This window comes from Rhinolophus sinicus, linkage group LG11 (assembly GCF_036562045.2).
Source record: "Rhinolophus sinicus isolate RSC01 linkage group LG11, ASM3656204v1, whole genome shotgun sequence".
Taxonomy (NCBI): Eukaryota; Metazoa; Chordata; class Mammalia; order Chiroptera; family Rhinolophidae; genus Rhinolophus; species Rhinolophus sinicus.
The window spans coordinates 75,408,964-75,425,035 of NC_133760.1; the positions used below are offsets into that span (position 1 = coordinate 75,408,964).

General features: G+C 36.7%; 1 protein-coding gene across 2 annotated transcripts in view; it reads right to left on the minus strand.

Annotated features, from left to right (window-relative positions):
• Positions 1-16,072, minus strand: part of CFTR (CF transmembrane conductance regulator) — a 159,221-nt gene that overhangs the window by 36,769 nt on the left and 106,380 nt on the right. For both annotated transcript variants that reach the window (XM_019743194.2, XM_019743195.2), the window contains exons 21-22: positions 14,276-14,376; positions 419-670 (exon numbers count right to left, since the gene is read on the minus strand). In XM_019743194.2, coding sequence (XP_019598753.2) covers positions 419-670; positions 14,276-14,376 — 353 coding nt within the window. The remainder of the gene's footprint in view (positions 1-418; positions 671-14,275; positions 14,377-16,072) is intronic.

Consider the following 16,072-nt stretch of genomic DNA (forward strand, 5'->3'; position numbering starts at 1 on the left):
CACTTCTTTGATAGAGTGTAAATTAGGTAAAATTTAAGAAGACATTATGGAGTCAGCAACAAAATATTTCTCTTACCTGAAATGAAAGACAGTTTCAAGATGTAAAATCTAAAGCATGTTTTAATTTTGGCTTATTTAATGGCTACTTTAGTTAGTAAACTAGCAATTAGTTAGATATTCTGCAAGTGAAATCACATTTCAAATAAACCTATCATAAAGATTCAGGTCTCTGAAAACTAAATTTCATATGGAAAAAACAAGGCCTCCACTAATAATAACATGAAACCTGTCTGTTCATCATGGATCCAAGTCTACAACAATGGTGTTAGAAATGGATTCTACTAACCTATCACACTAGGCTACTGTGATTCACTCACTGAACACAGGCCTAACAAAGCAAGAAACGTTTAAATCTCACCCTTTGGCCAGGACTTATTGAGAAGGAAATGTTCTCTAATATGGCATTCCCACCATCTATATATTTTGCTGTGAGGTCTTTGACGGTCATTTGGCCCCCTGAGGGCCAGATGTCATCTTTCTTCACATGTTGATTCTCGAGAATCATAACTTTTGAGAGCTGGCCATCCTTGTATGGTTTGACTGACTTGGTAGATTTACTTTCTTCTGTTGGCATGTCAATAAACTTAAAGACTCGGCTCACAGATCGCATCTGAAATGAAAATAACAGTATTTTATTTTTGTTTGTTTAAGAGCTGCAGGCATAATTAGATGTTTCCTGAAAGAACTTTAGATGTGACGCTAGCTAGTCGTCACTTGGTTATTTGTGAGCAGGTTTTTCAAGGAATTAACAGGAAGTAATTGGATATAATTTAAAGGTTAACCAAAGAGAATTAACTAGGACTTATATAAATGGGCTTTTGACAGATCTGTTTATTTTTGTGATCACTTAATTCTCAGTTATGCAAGCTGCATATAAATAGCCAATATACTCAAGGGAATAGATGATGTCAAGGGGAAAATTGTTTTCTACTATGAGCAGCAAAATGCACAATGTTGTACAACTGGTATGTTATAATAAAATGTTCCAGATCTCACAACTACTACAGAAGATTCTTGCTTTTCTCTCGAACTGCCTTATAACTATCTACAATTCTATATGTCGGCTGGGAGGTAAGTGGACTCTTGTCACTTACTAAATTTTGAATAACTTCACAATAATCTTCAAACAAATTTAAGTCATTGGCCTATATCTGCACTTCAATAATTATATTTTTAATCTAAATTACTTAAAGACCAATGTCCGTTGCTGAGCAAAATGTGACTGTATATAAGGGTTGTATTTGAAATTAAATATGCATCTCTTTATAAATTTATTCATATAACATTTAATAAAGAATATATTTAATGTATATAAAAATATAAGAGCTCAGTTATTTTTCCTAGGTGCTTAGTTAAATTCTTTACCAAAACCATATTTCTCTGAATAATTATATGACTTATTGGAATTTGGAATATGATTTTTAAAAATAGCCTGGCATATAAAACGGCCCCAGTAAATATTTCTGAAAAATTAATTAATGAATAAAGGAATGACTATGCAAATGATTAAATATGTATGAATAAATAAATGAATAAGAAGAAAAAATTTTAAACTGTGAATTCATTCAATTTCTGTTGTTAAACAATATCATCCTTGATCTTGTGACTCAGCCCTTCCCAGATGTTAACAGCTTACAGGCCAGAAATTTACTGCTTTTTTTGTCTTAAAAGTAATTGTTGATTCTTGGCTTTATTCAGTGAAGAATGTATCCTTCTACTTTACAATGTTAAAGTATTATTTTATGTCTAGTTAAGTCTTAGAGTATTATAAATGATAATTTTTTTGCAAAAAAAAAAGGATAGGAAGAAATACATTTGGGGCATTTACTTCTAGTATTTCTATTTTTTCATTATCAGAAGTTAAATGGGAAAAGTTTTTTATCTTTAGTATGGAATGACTGGTATATGAAACTGAGGAATTTAGATATTAATCCTTAACTGACCCTTAGAAGTTCCAGCTTAGTACATCTAACTGTATTGCCTGTTTCTCGTGCCATTGATCCAGCCTGTTGTTTGTGGAATTATTTCTTCTATCTAATAATTCTGTGCTTCAGTTTTCTTCATTTTGAAAATACCTTGGAATTACCTTCAATAATTATTCAAAGTTCAAGAAGAGACTCCTTTTAAGCCAAACCCACAGTTAATAGAAATGAAAAGTATGCAGAGCCCACATCCATCTTAAGTAACTTTAGGGGGAGTGAAAGGCATGTAATCACTGCTGCTCCCACACGTAATATTTTAAATTCCAAATTATGAGTGATTTTCCGGGGTTCTTAAATACTGATTCAGTTGTTTTTTTTACTATTAACTTTGAATTAAAATACAGACTTGCATTTCATTGTCATTAATTTTCACAGAATACTGCTCATCTATATAAGGTCTGGAAGATAAATCAGAATTATAGCTACTACTGAGATGGAACTTCCAGGGAAAAACTCAAGTGCATTTAAAATACCTTATTGTATTTATCCTTCATAAGAATAACATCACTCTCTTGAAATGAGAAATTTAGAGAAATGCAGAAATGTAGCTTCACTTTATAAAATACAATTGGAACCGTTGACATTTCTGTGTGCCACTGCTGTGAAGAATTCCAGACATGTCTTTGTGAAGTACTTTAGAATGTCAAATGAGACACTGTGTAACAAAAATCCTTTTAATAGTTCCAAATAATCAATAAAACATTTAAGTATTGCTATCTAAACTACTCAAAATTATATGCAGTGTTATTAGAAAATGACATTCAAAACCACAATTTTGGCAGCACTGAAATGTAGCGTATGATTTTTGGTGTAAGAATTTATGTTTGAGTACAGCAAATTAAATTCTCCATTAGTGAGGCTAATTCACCTCTGAGGGGAATCTGGAACTTGTAATGTCTAATATGGCAAATGGAACATACCTATCAAATTTAGAAAATGGAATTTTCTACTTGTCACCTTTCATACTGTCTAGTTGCATAAAGTGACCCCAAGACAGATTGTTATGGTTGCCCAGAGCGTGGCCAGCTTACCCTGACCAAGAACAAATGGGCAGTCTTAACAATGGGCAGGCACCACAACCTATGAGCAGACATTCATTCAAGTCAATGGTTTAAAACATTTTCTGATGGAACAAAAAGGTGGCTCAGGCAGACACCTGCGTTATGGTCAGCTTTGCAGCCACTGAAATGCCATTACTGAATAGATGATGTGGCCAGATAATATTATAAATTCCTAATGAATTCCTTGCACCTCTCAGGCTTTCCAATTTGCACATTATACCTCCCCTGCCTCTTGAAGGAGAAGGTACATCAGAACCAGAACAGAGAAAATCAATTCTGGTCTCCAAGTTTCAAAAATTGGGTTTTGGAGTCAGAGATTGAGAGTTTGAAAATGTCAAGCCACATGAATATTGGGTTTTAAGCTTCAAAAGCCAAAGCCTGAAGGACTCAAAACACAGTGTTTATGCAAAAACGGTAGTCATAGATGAACTTCTATGGAATAGAAAACAGCTCTCCCCACTCCACAATCTGACTCGTGAATGAAGGTAACAAGAGGGCCGAGACACCAGATCCTCTAAAAAATAGTCTTGCTTTGCAACCAAACATTGGCTTCATTCTCAAGTAGATTTGGGGGATTTTAGAATTGAGTGGACATGGTTGCTCAGCATGGCTAGACACAGATGACATAATGTCAGATTTCCCTGTATTTCCAGAGGGGGCTGAAGGGAAGACAATTCCAATCCTTTGTGCTCTCAGGGTCTTCCATGACTCAGGCATAAAAGAACCCAAGAGACAACTCATCAGAGGAGAGCTCACAGTCAGGACAAGCACAAAGACTCAATCCGACTGAACTGTGCCCCTCTAGGTCAGACGAGAACCTCAGTGCCTCAGAGACAGTGAGCAAAACAAGAGATAGCCTAGGGCCAGATGCGTCTTCTTCCCCTAGTATCTTGGCATTCTGAAAACTCCACTCAGAACTTAGATCCACTTCTGGCAAGATCTCTGAGATTGTTTCTTTTACTCAATAGAACACATGTTCAAATGGAAAGTAAATTCAACTATAGCAAGAGGAAAAACGTATTTTTTAAACACTTGATTTCATAGCCAAAGATTCATAGCTACAACCAGGGATGCACCCAGATTTTGTGGAACCTAAGACTAAAGTAATTTGGACGTGTCTTCTTAAGAAAACAATCAGAATTATGCACATATAATGAAGTATATGGCCTTTGGAGTGCAAGGACTTGTAGATTACGTTTTATGGACTTCCTGTTAAACTCACTGTGCCTATGACCTTTTTCAAAGCATTCCTTGTTAAAGCCTCCCCATTAATGCTTAGCTTAAAAAATCTTTGTTGGGGTGGCTGGTTGGCTCAGTTGGTTAGAATGCAGTGCTCATAACACCAAGGTCACTGGTTCGATTCCCACATGGGCCAGTGAAAAAGAAACAACGAAAAAGAAACAACAACTTGACTTGGAGCTGATGGGTCCTGGAAAAACACACTGTTCCCCAATATTCCCCAATAAAAATTGGAAAAAAAATCTTTGTTAATCATGAATGAATCCATTGTTTCCCTCACATGCAGAAAGCAATGTCTGTGTAGGGAGAATAGCTATGCTGTGATAGTTTAGCAGGTAATCCCGACTGCAGTTGCACCCCTGTGCTTCTTGGCCTGAAAATATACATTACTATTCGGATTACAAGGAAGTTGCCATGGACCCAACTATATTTAGTCTCATCTATTTGATTTCATTGAGCTTTTTAACCTAAATTAATTTTTTCTCTGTTTTAGGATGTCTACTAAACATTTTCAAGTGACATGTTAAAAATTGCTGTGCCATTGTCCAGCTGTCTAGATTGAGCTGGATGGAAATTCAGATTTGGCAATTATCAGAGTGACTGTAAAGTGGCAAACTTTTAACCTTAAGCTGATACTTCCTATGCATAGAAAGGGTTTTCGGAGGAGAAGTGAGGGGCAGCTCTGTCTGGCCCACTGACAGCACACTCTGATTGGAGCTGGCCTCAGCATAAGTGGGAGCTCTTGTCTTAGATTATGAGAAGTAAATGATAAAGCCAGAAGGAGACTCAAGCACTGAGACACTGAACCTATTCTTTATGTGAAGAGAAAAACTTGATATAACCTGTACAGATTTCTATAAAATTGGCCAAAATGAAGAGGAATTTTTGCTTGAGAATCATGTTTAAAATTTTTGGTTTCATTATTTAAATATATTATGCTCCAAATATTTTTCTGAGTTAATCTTTAACATTGAGTATCATTATCTTTATAACAACACCTGAAGTTACTAATCTAAGCATCAGAAGGACAAAGTCTCTTGGGAGTGTGATGGGAGTATAAAAGAATAGCTCCCCATCTCTTCTCAACCTTACTTCACAAGGGATATGTTTACTTCACAAGGGATATGAAAAAGAAAATGATTCCTGGTTTTTCTTTCCGCCTTTTGTTGACAAAGAGGGAAGAGAAAGCTTAAAGACCTTTCCAGAATAAGTCAGGAAGCCAAACTTTTCTCCTTTAAAAAATTATTTGTTCTATATCCTTTTATTTTTGGTGTTTAGAAACCAGGGTATCAAAATTACTCATGAACACCTAAACTACATGCCAGAATACCCGAAAAGCTATGATAATAGAAAATATATTTTATAAGACTGAAATCTGGCCAACAACTGTAAAGAGATTTTATAACTGGTTGCTATAGGAAGATAGAAAGAAATACATGTGAAGAGAAGCATCTGGAAAACTGACACAATGTGAAAAACATCACACATTTAAAAGAGAAATTCTCAAAATGTGAAATCAATAACAGGACAAATTAACATGTTTTAAATCATAGATTCTTCCTGGTAGGCGCAAACTAACTGCCTTTCAACCCTCACTAATATGGACCCAACACCCAAGACCATAGTCATCAGCATAATCTTTAGGTCAGGCATGCAGACTTAAGAGATAAGGGTTTATCATGGAAACAGGCTCTGCTCAAAACAGATTCTGGAAACTCTGGTCTATTTTTCTGTATGTGTCACTTGTGCCCCTAGATCACATAAAAAGTCAGGTACCATATTTCTATAAATTATTAACATTAACAGCATAAGTGAGTTACATATGATATACTATAAACTCTAACCCTTAGTAAATTATTATCACTCTCTATCTACGCAAATGGTTTACATACTCTAATCTGTGGCAAATCACATGGCTAGTCAGTGTCACTTTTTCTGACTCAAGAAAGTTACAGCAATAGTGTTCTTGACATAAAAGAAAGTAAATCCATTAAAAATCACAAAGACTTGTCCGAAGTAAACACGGAGGTATCAAATATGTTACACTTATTTTCAATAATTAAGAGCTTTAACAATCATGGTTCTAAGTGAAACAACAGGCAAAAGACTCAAATTTACCTTTTTATGTGAAAGGTCTGACATCAGTTATTGAATCTACTACTCAAATTGGAGCTTACTTGAACTCTATCTTGTGTTAATTTTTCTTTATTTTTAAAGCACATGACAAGCCATCAGCAAGTGCTTGGTGAATGCAATTGAGTGTATGTGGTAATCACTAAAAATATTTCAAAAAAATGTCAAGAAGAGGAGTCTAAAATGACATATCAAAATATTTTCTCAAGGTTTTTACTATTTTAATGATGTAAAATGTTTCTCCAAGCATCTTAAGTTTGAAATATTGTGACTTTCCTATACTCTATCAAGTATCGTCCGTCATATGTCTTATAGCTATATCAGTGGTTGATGTATAGGACAAGAATGACTTGCTGACGGTCCATCAATTCCAAAGTAAATTCTATCCTATAGACCAGAAGTCAGGAAAACTGTGGCTCGATGGCCAAACTAGCCACACCCATTTGTTTTGCTCTACGCTGGTGGAGTTTGGTAGTTCACAAGAGACCATACATCCTGCAAAGCTAAAAGTAGTTACTATCTGACCCTTTATAGAAAATGTTTGCTGATCCCCTTCCACAACTCACAGAAAATCAGAGCTAAAATGAAACTTAGAGATCATCGAATGCAGTGATTTACAAGTCTGGATACACATTAGAATCACCTGGAACACTTTTAAAAAATATAGACATCATGCCTAGACATCTTGCCCCTGACCAGGAGAACTGATTCAATTGTTCTCAGAGGACACTGAGTAATCTAAATTTTATAATTCCTCATGTGCTGCCAGGTAGAAAACCTCTGATCTAATCCATTGCTTCTTGGTACAAATGAGAAAATCTAAACCCAGAAAGGTGAAGTAATGGGAACAAAGCCCAACAAATAATTTTCCAAACTTTCCCGCACTCCAGCAAAGACGTAGGACTCTCATAAGCCTCTCCTACCAATTCAAGACTCAAGAACATCTTAATGGCATGTACTTTCTCTTAGTTGGTTCTAGTAACACACTGGTTCAGAGTTGTTTGATCAGCTCTAACAACTGCACTGGGGAATGACTTCAACACTGGACTTCAGGTCTCAGGGAGAGTGGCAGGTATGTGTGACTCTCATGAGACTCTGGAATAACACCTGAACATGACAAGCAAGAGTTGAAATCTTTCATGTGGAAAGGGTTCAAAAGAGAGAGAATGTCAGAGCTGGCAGGAACCTCAGAAAATTCCTAACCAAACCGTTTCATTTTACAAATGAGAAAAGTGAAGCCCTTGAAGGGGTGTGACTTGGCCAAGGCCACACGACTTCTGATGGTAAGGCCAGAGTTGAATGCAGAGTAGAAAACCACTCTGTAGGATAGAAAGAGAATGGTGAGATGGAAAGAAGTCTTGGGACAGAGGTCATGAAAGGAAAATATACCACAAAGACTTGTGAAAACAGAAAAAAAGAAAGATAAGTTCAGGAGACCATTAAAATAAAGCAAAAAAATAGGAGAAATGTACCCTCCCCTCAGATTCTTATAGCAGAAACTATTTTCAATACAAGAGAATTAGGCATTAGCAGCAAAGAAGAAATGCCAGGTTCCCTTTTTCTCTTCCCATCAGGTGTCTTGTTCCTCGCTGTACAATTAGTCACTTGATCTTCACTGGAACCCAAAATAAACACAGGCGATGAAAGGACAAAGGAGAAACAGAGGGAGTTTCTATTGACAGAAAACTCTTCTCAGATTGCATCAATCGTGCAAGAACTTTCTGGAGCCCCATTGACTGGAATCTAAATGTAAGCCTTGCTGAGACACAGTCTTCCCTGCTCATCCTGTGGTTTTCTTTCTCTTGTGTTATTAGGAACACACAGTACAGCAGGAAAGGTTTATCTGCTGATGCTGTTGGAGAATTAAGGAAGCAGATGATACTCACATGCTCAAATCTTGTAGTTGTGCTCACTACATGGTAGATAGCCCGTAAAGGACATAAACTGTCAACCGCCTCATTCAAACAATGAAACTACAAGTGTTGACAAGTTGTGAGTCACCAGATAGCTTGATATCACTAAATCGGAGGCATCACCTTAGCACCCCTTAGCTCTTACTTATGTATTTATGTATGTGTGTATGTATTTAATCTTCATTCATTCATGGAGCAGAAATCCAGATATCCATTGTCTTAAGATACAGAATGCTTACACAGCTAACAATAAGAGATAGAATATGGTACTAAAAATGGCATGTATCCTGTGAATCCATAGGAAATAAATCAGTACACAGCTTTGTTAAATAAGAATGCAAAAAACTTAAGATAATTGCTTTAGCAATAGAAACTATAATCTATCTAGTACTTGAAGTATGGAGTTAAAAGGAATGAACACTTCTCTTTTCATCCCATCTACATAATGGTATGAGATATACAATTGAAATGAATAGAGAGAAGGATACACAATTCATGTTAAAATGAACAGTGAATTAGAAATAACAATTTTTAAAACACTTTGATATCAATTGAAATAACTTGAAATTCCCTAACATGGGGGTTTATAGTGGGAGTTATTAAATTAGACTCTATGATAATTTTACTATTTTTTAAAATTTTCTGGGGTAGTTCACAACCTCTTAAACTATAGTAGTCCTCACTTATCGTCAGTAGGTTCTATGACTTTAAGCAAAATGACGTATAATGAAACCAATTTTACCATAGTCTAATTTGATATAAACAAAACTTAAGTTGCTAGAGCATCTCATCAACTTTATAATGAAATACCATTGAATAAAACAATGTTATTTGAGGACCTGCTGTATATTGTTCATAAGTTGACAATGTTCAAATGATTTATTTCCCGACCTACTACATAAAGTTGGCAAATTAGTAGATAGAATAGACACTTTGTTTCCTTTTAATGGTCTCTTGATATCCCATTTGTATTTTGAGGAGACTCTGGACAAAAACTTACAGGCTAAAACATCAAATCTCCTGGAAGATATTCTATCACTGTGTTTTATGAACACATGGAGGTGTCAAGTTGGTAGTTGGACATATGTTTAGAGAGCAGGGGAGTAGTCTAAACTACAGATATGAATGTGTGATTCATTAAGAGATAGTTTTTGAAGCATGGAGTTAGATAACAACAGCTGGAGAGAGTGTACATAGAAGAGGGCTGGAATATAGCTGAGGTTTAGAGGTCTGCAATAATAGGGGCCAGCAAAGAGGACTGAGGTGGAACCAGAGAAGGAGCAGGAAAACCAGGAGGGAAAAGCATCATGAAAATAGGAGAAGAAAGTATCACAAGAAGAAAGATTTGTCCATGGTAAACATACTGCTGAGAGGGAGACAGGGACTTGGGCTCTGGTAAGGTACTGGTCCCATGTCACGGGGTGATGGAATGAAGTGGAGTAGGCCCTCTTTCTAGAAGTTCTGCTGTAAATAGGTCAATGAAATGGAGTGCAAGCTGGAGATCAAAAGAAGGTGGCTTTAAGCTAGGGAGAAAGATTCCCACACAGGGGTTAATCACATATTACTGGCCTTCATATAAGAGCAAAGACACAGAACGAAGGTACAGCCTATAAGGAGAGGTGCAGCAGGGTGGTGCAAATGGTGGGGAGAAATGACGGAATTCCTTCTGGTTGCGTCTTTTTCTTTTTTCCTTTGAAGTACATAGCAAGGTCATTGACTGAGAGTGCAGGAAGTGGAATTATTGGGGCACCTGAGAAGAGACAAGAAGGTGGGAAAGAACTACGATAGGGAATAAAATAAAGAATTTATTAGGCTTTTCCTGCTCCGGCCCCAGAGGCAGCAACTGCCGTGATGTTGATACTAAGAAGAACCGGATGGCCACTGAGAACTCCTTTCTAAGGAGGGGGTGATGGTGGCTGAGAAGGATGTTCCCGTGCCTAAACACCCAGGCTGGCACACAAGAATGTGCCTGATCATCACGTGGTGAAGGCCATGCAGCCTCTCAAACCACGAGGCTGTGTGATGGGACAGTTTGCCTGGAGACATTTACTGACCTTACCAATGAGGGGAGCCCAAATCTCCATGATTACCTCCACCTGCCCCTCAACCCCCCACCCCGAGATCATGCCTGCAACCTTGGCCGCAGCTGGCCTCAGTCAGGCAGGGCAAGGCCCAAAGGTCTGGAGGGTGAATGACCTGCAGGACTCACAGGAAGGGACGCTGACAGACACCTACAGAGCGCTGCCCCCTGCACTCACAAGAAGGCCGAGGCCGGGGCTGGGTCAGCAACGGAATTCCAGTTCATAGACGGATTGATTTGGTCGTGGACGTGGTCAACTACCTCATTCAAGTTGGGAGGGATTCTTTTGTGTTGAATAAATGTGTGGCCGGAAAATTAAAAAAGAAAGAATTTGTTAGGAAAATGTAATAAAAATGTTGTTGGCCAGTGGTGAGGGTCGATATTTGAGATGTGTAGTCGGTCATAAACACAGAGGGACTAGAGGGAGGGATGAGGAAGTGCTATCATCCAAATATTACCTTTACTGGTTGAAAGCTAATGAAAGGTAGGCACCTGGGTGTAAGCAGTAAAAGAAAAGTCATACTGCTATTTTTATAACTTCGTAGTTCTGTAGACGTTTGACTCTGTCCATGTCTGACCTAGGCCAGTTGGGGAAATGAAATATTCTTTCCAATACTAAAGATGTTTTTTTCCTCGGGAGCCCAGTACTGAAATACTAAAAGCATGTGTCAAACAAAACATCCTGTTTACTACATTTTAAACTCAGATCTAAATTCAGTTAACAAATCAGGAAAGTAAAATGAGAACATACTGAATTTTTAATTCAGAGGTCAGAAGGACCTTTATTGTTAAGATCACTCAAGATCATTGTTAAGATCAATTTGAGAGCACAGCTACCTCCCCTCCTACCTCAACATATGCCAGGTGAAAATTTAAAAATTACGGTATAACTTTAGCAATTGCATGGGTGAAAGCAGTATGATGGGAATTAATACCTAAATAAATGTCCACCAATGCCCAGGAAAGACCACTTGCGTTATTTAGCAGGGAAATAAAAACTAACATGATCACTTCGATATTCAAACAAAAGAACATGGTTTTTAAAGGTGAAATCAAATGTAAATATTGACACTTTTCAGAGATTGTATTATAACACAATAGTTCTTTGCAAAGATACTTTTATAACAGGAGATGAAAGACACAATGTCAAAGCACAGGTCACAAAGGCCAGGATACCCAAGTGAAAACTAAAGAAGTAAAAATACCATAGGGACACTTTCATGGAGATTGGACATGCAGAATAGAAGCGCAACGGGAAAGGTTTTGACATCAATGTGTAGAGGATGTTACAAAAACCAAGAAAAGTAATATGACAAAGAGAAAGGAATTGTGCATAAAAAGGTGAAGAGATTTTTTACATAAAGAAAGAGGTGAAGTGATGAGGATTTTAATTGTCAAGTCAAAGTTGTAGAAAGTTGGAACAAAGAATTAAATGCAAGTACAATATTTGTTTGCTGTTCTCCTATTTGCCATCAGAAATATTTTTAAGTAACTTTATGAGGCCCAACCCCAAAAGCATAGAGTTATGTAAGGAGATGAATGAGTCTCTAAAAAGAGCTGGTCAAACTAAAAATAATGATAATAATAATAATAATAATAATAATAATAATGTTAAAGGAAAAGAGATAAACCCTACTCTAAGTCATGCTCAGGTTAAATTTCATTTCAAGAATTATAAAAATGCTTTGGTTAAATAAAATATTAAGACATATGGGCAAAAAGTGGGCACTTAAAAGTTTTTTTCCCTAGAAATATTTTTTATAATGATATTTGCTCTAATAAGAATGGATTATACAAATGTCACAGTTGAATGAATGTGTGTGGTCTGAGAACAGGTGGACTTTCTCAGAGAATGAGAAAGGGAACTTCATGTGTAATAATATAGTCATTCTCAACGTGGGTTTTGAGATTCTCCACCAGTGTTGTAACAGATGACTGAGTTTACATACAGTACTCCAGACAGCCCAATAAAAGTTGATGATTAAGCCATCAGACACACTACACAGTCTGAATGGAAATTATATATGTGTGTGTGTTGTTGTTTTTTTTTAATAAAAAAAGGAAATCTGCCTTGCTTCCTTTATGTCTCACTCTTGCTGCCATGGGATTTCTGCCTCTGACACAGTGTTCACTCCTAAATATAACTGAAGGCACTGCATTCTAGGAAAACAAGACAAGAGAAACAATAAAACCAAGGTATGATCTTTGTACACACCAATAAAGTATGCAAATGTGTGACAATATTGACCAAGCAAAAAAAAAAGATAAACATTTTAAGAATGAGAAAGGAGCTATCACCAAAGACTGTGGAAATTTTGAAAATAAGAAAAAAATATTATAAAAAATGTGATACTGATAAATTTGAAAACTCAAGGTAGGGCAGGATTTCTTAAACAAGATACCAAAAGCACAGAACATAAAAGATTAGAAAATTGAACTTCACTGAACTTAAAAGCTTCTTTTCATCAAAAGACATTAAAAGTCAAGCCAATGACTGGAGGACCATGTTTGAAATGTACGGAACTGATAGTTGATCCAGAATTCATACATGCATACAAATCAATTAAGAAAAATCCCAGTCTATTTGAAAAATGGGCAGGAGATATGAATAAGCAATTAACAGAAGAGGAAACTCAAAGACCAATAACTATGTATTAAGCTGCCCTATCTCCTTAGAAATCATTTCACTTCCATCAGATTGCCAAAACTAAAAAGCCTGACAATATTGTGTTGCATATCATAGCCATGGACCTATGAAAATTATTCTCTTGATGGGAATATAAATTGGTACAACAGATTTGATAACAATGTGGCACAAACTAGTGAAGCTGAATGTGGGTAAATTCTATGACCCAGCAATTCCACTCCTGAGTAATCTGTCCTAGAAAAACCCTGGGCTTTCCAATTCTCCCTGTACCATTTATTGAAGAGGCTTTCTTTTCTCCATTGTATGTTTTTGGCTCCTTTGTCAAAAATTATCAGTCCATATTCATATGGGTTTATTTCTGGGTTTCAGTCTTATTCCACTGATCTGTGTGTCTTTTTCTGCCAATACCATGCTGTTTTGATTGTCACTTTGTAGTACAAATTGAATCATGGAGTGTGATACCTCCAACCTTGTTCTTTTTTCTTAGGATTGGTATATACACACTACTCTGCCATAAGAAAAGATGAAATACTGCCATTTGCAACAACATGGATGAATCTTGAGATTATACTAAGCGAAATAATTCAGACAGAAAAAGTCAAGAACCATATGACTTCTCTCATATGTGGGATATAAAACTGGATGCAACAAAGGAACAAGACAAACAAAGAAACAAAAATCATAGACACAGACAAAAGTTTAGTGGTTACCAGAGGGTAAGGGAGAAAGGGGGATGGTAGAAGAGGGTGAAGGGGGTCGAATATATGGTGATGGAAGGGGAACTGATTATGGGTCGTGAGCACACAATGTGATATATAGATGACGTATTATAGAAATGTACACTTGAAATCTAGGTAATTTTACTAATCACTGTCACCCTAATAAATTTAACTTTAAAAAAAGAAGAAGAAGAAGAATCCTGGGCACGGAGACTGTGCAATAACGTGCACTGCAGCACTAGTTCTTGGTTGTGGTTATCAATGTGGAGGAAAGAAGAGATAAGGGTTTAATGAGAGATACATAGTGGCCTTATATTTATCTGCAGTGTTTTATTTCTTAAGCTGAGGGTTGGGTACATTGTTGTCCCTTATGTTATTACCTATACTTTTTAGTTTGTCTGAATTTTTTCATAAAAATTTTAAAAAATAACAATGACTTACCAAGCTATCCACATCTATGCTGGAATTCACAGCCCACTGCAATGTACTCATGATATTCATGGCTAACGTTAGAATAATGCCAACCGTTCCTTCTCCTTCACCTATAGGTGGAAAAAAGATAAACAAACTTTGTTCTAGTTCTCTTCTGTGAACACCTGTATCTATATCTCTCTTAGGGCATTTGTCATTTAAAGTTACATTTCAATGTTGTGCCAGTTTAACCATCTTTCATCTCAGTTCGGCATAGCATCTACCACTAATAATAATGCCCTGCCTATAGTAAGTATTCAGCCAATGTTTTAAATCAGAAAGTGAAGATTAGGAAAGAGTTGCCCTCTTTTTAAATGTTTCAGATATTATAGGGGCTGTTGGTGTTGGTTAGATACCATGTTTATCTCCTCTGCTATTACTCTGTAAGTAATAACACTTTCAAAGATTATAATAGATAATGGGAGAAAAGGCCTGTGTCTTGATGAGCTCGTCTACAAAGAAGTCGGAAGCAGGGGAAGGTGTGAGCAGCATCCAGAAGACATTTAGCTGTGCTTTGTGCCTTTACAAGGACTGTCTCTGAGCTCATCAGATACTGTTGGGGCAAAAGTGGACTTCAGAGTTTCAACAGCAAGTCAAAACTCATGGGTCTGCCCTTTGGAAAGACAAGACTGCCATTTTTGTTTTTAAAAAAGATAATACTAGTTCACTCAGCGTTTAATTAGAATAAACAGGTTTTCAGGGCTGGGTAGAACCACTGATTAAAATTCATAAATATTCAGTATTTATGGCCACAAAAGTTGTCTAATACAAATTTTCTTAAGTTATTATCATTTTAGGTTATCAAGTCTCAATTGAGAGTCAGTCCTTGCAGCTATTATGCATAATAAAATTGTCATAGGGTTCCAAAATTGGAAGAAATAATTCATCCTATTACTATCAATTGAAATTTTTTGCTTCCACAATTCGTGTAACAGAAGATAAAGCATACACAGCAAGTATATGCTTTTAGTACCAAATCATTTATTCCCAATAGGGAAGATTTAGTCAGGATGCCAATATGTTACTCATTCTGAAGATTAAGAGGAGAGTAAGATAACGTTTGACAGCACTAACAATAATAAGCAATGTAAGATGTATGAGTATTTATGGACCAGGCACTATATTAAGGGTTTTGTACAAATTATCACATTTAATACTCACAAAACTCGAAAACGAGGGCCTTAGAGAAGTTAATTAATGTGTACGAGTTAATACAGCTGAACACCTTGATATTCAGTGTGTGGTTAGCATTCACGCTTGCTAGGCATCTGATCTGATTGACAGGTCCTAAAGTACATGGTTGTTAAATGCTTTGACTATCACCCCTGGTAAATCAGGCCTCAGTCAGATCTTTAACCATTATGGCACAGCACATGACATATAATTGTTAACAAACCGTTATGTGTGTAATTCAGCCTTCTTTGATCCTCTTTTCAATAACTTAAAGGAAAAAAATGTAAATCCTGAACCTAAAAGGAAACTTTATTTTTTGTTTTAAATGTTGTCCAGTATTACCGTATGCTAAGGGTTCATTCGCCTGCTCACTTGGATTCCTTTCGTAGAGACATTTTCCACTGCCCCGGCTGAGAGAACACGAATGTGGGGAACCTACTACCCTCACAGCAGCTGCATGGACTGCAGGAGGCCCGTGGGACCAAATGAGCCTATTTTCTGTTCTCCCTGGTTGTTGTAACTGGACAGATGAACTCTGCTGTTAATTCTGGGGGCCTGAATGGAGAGACCACATAAAGTCACTGTGCCACAGCC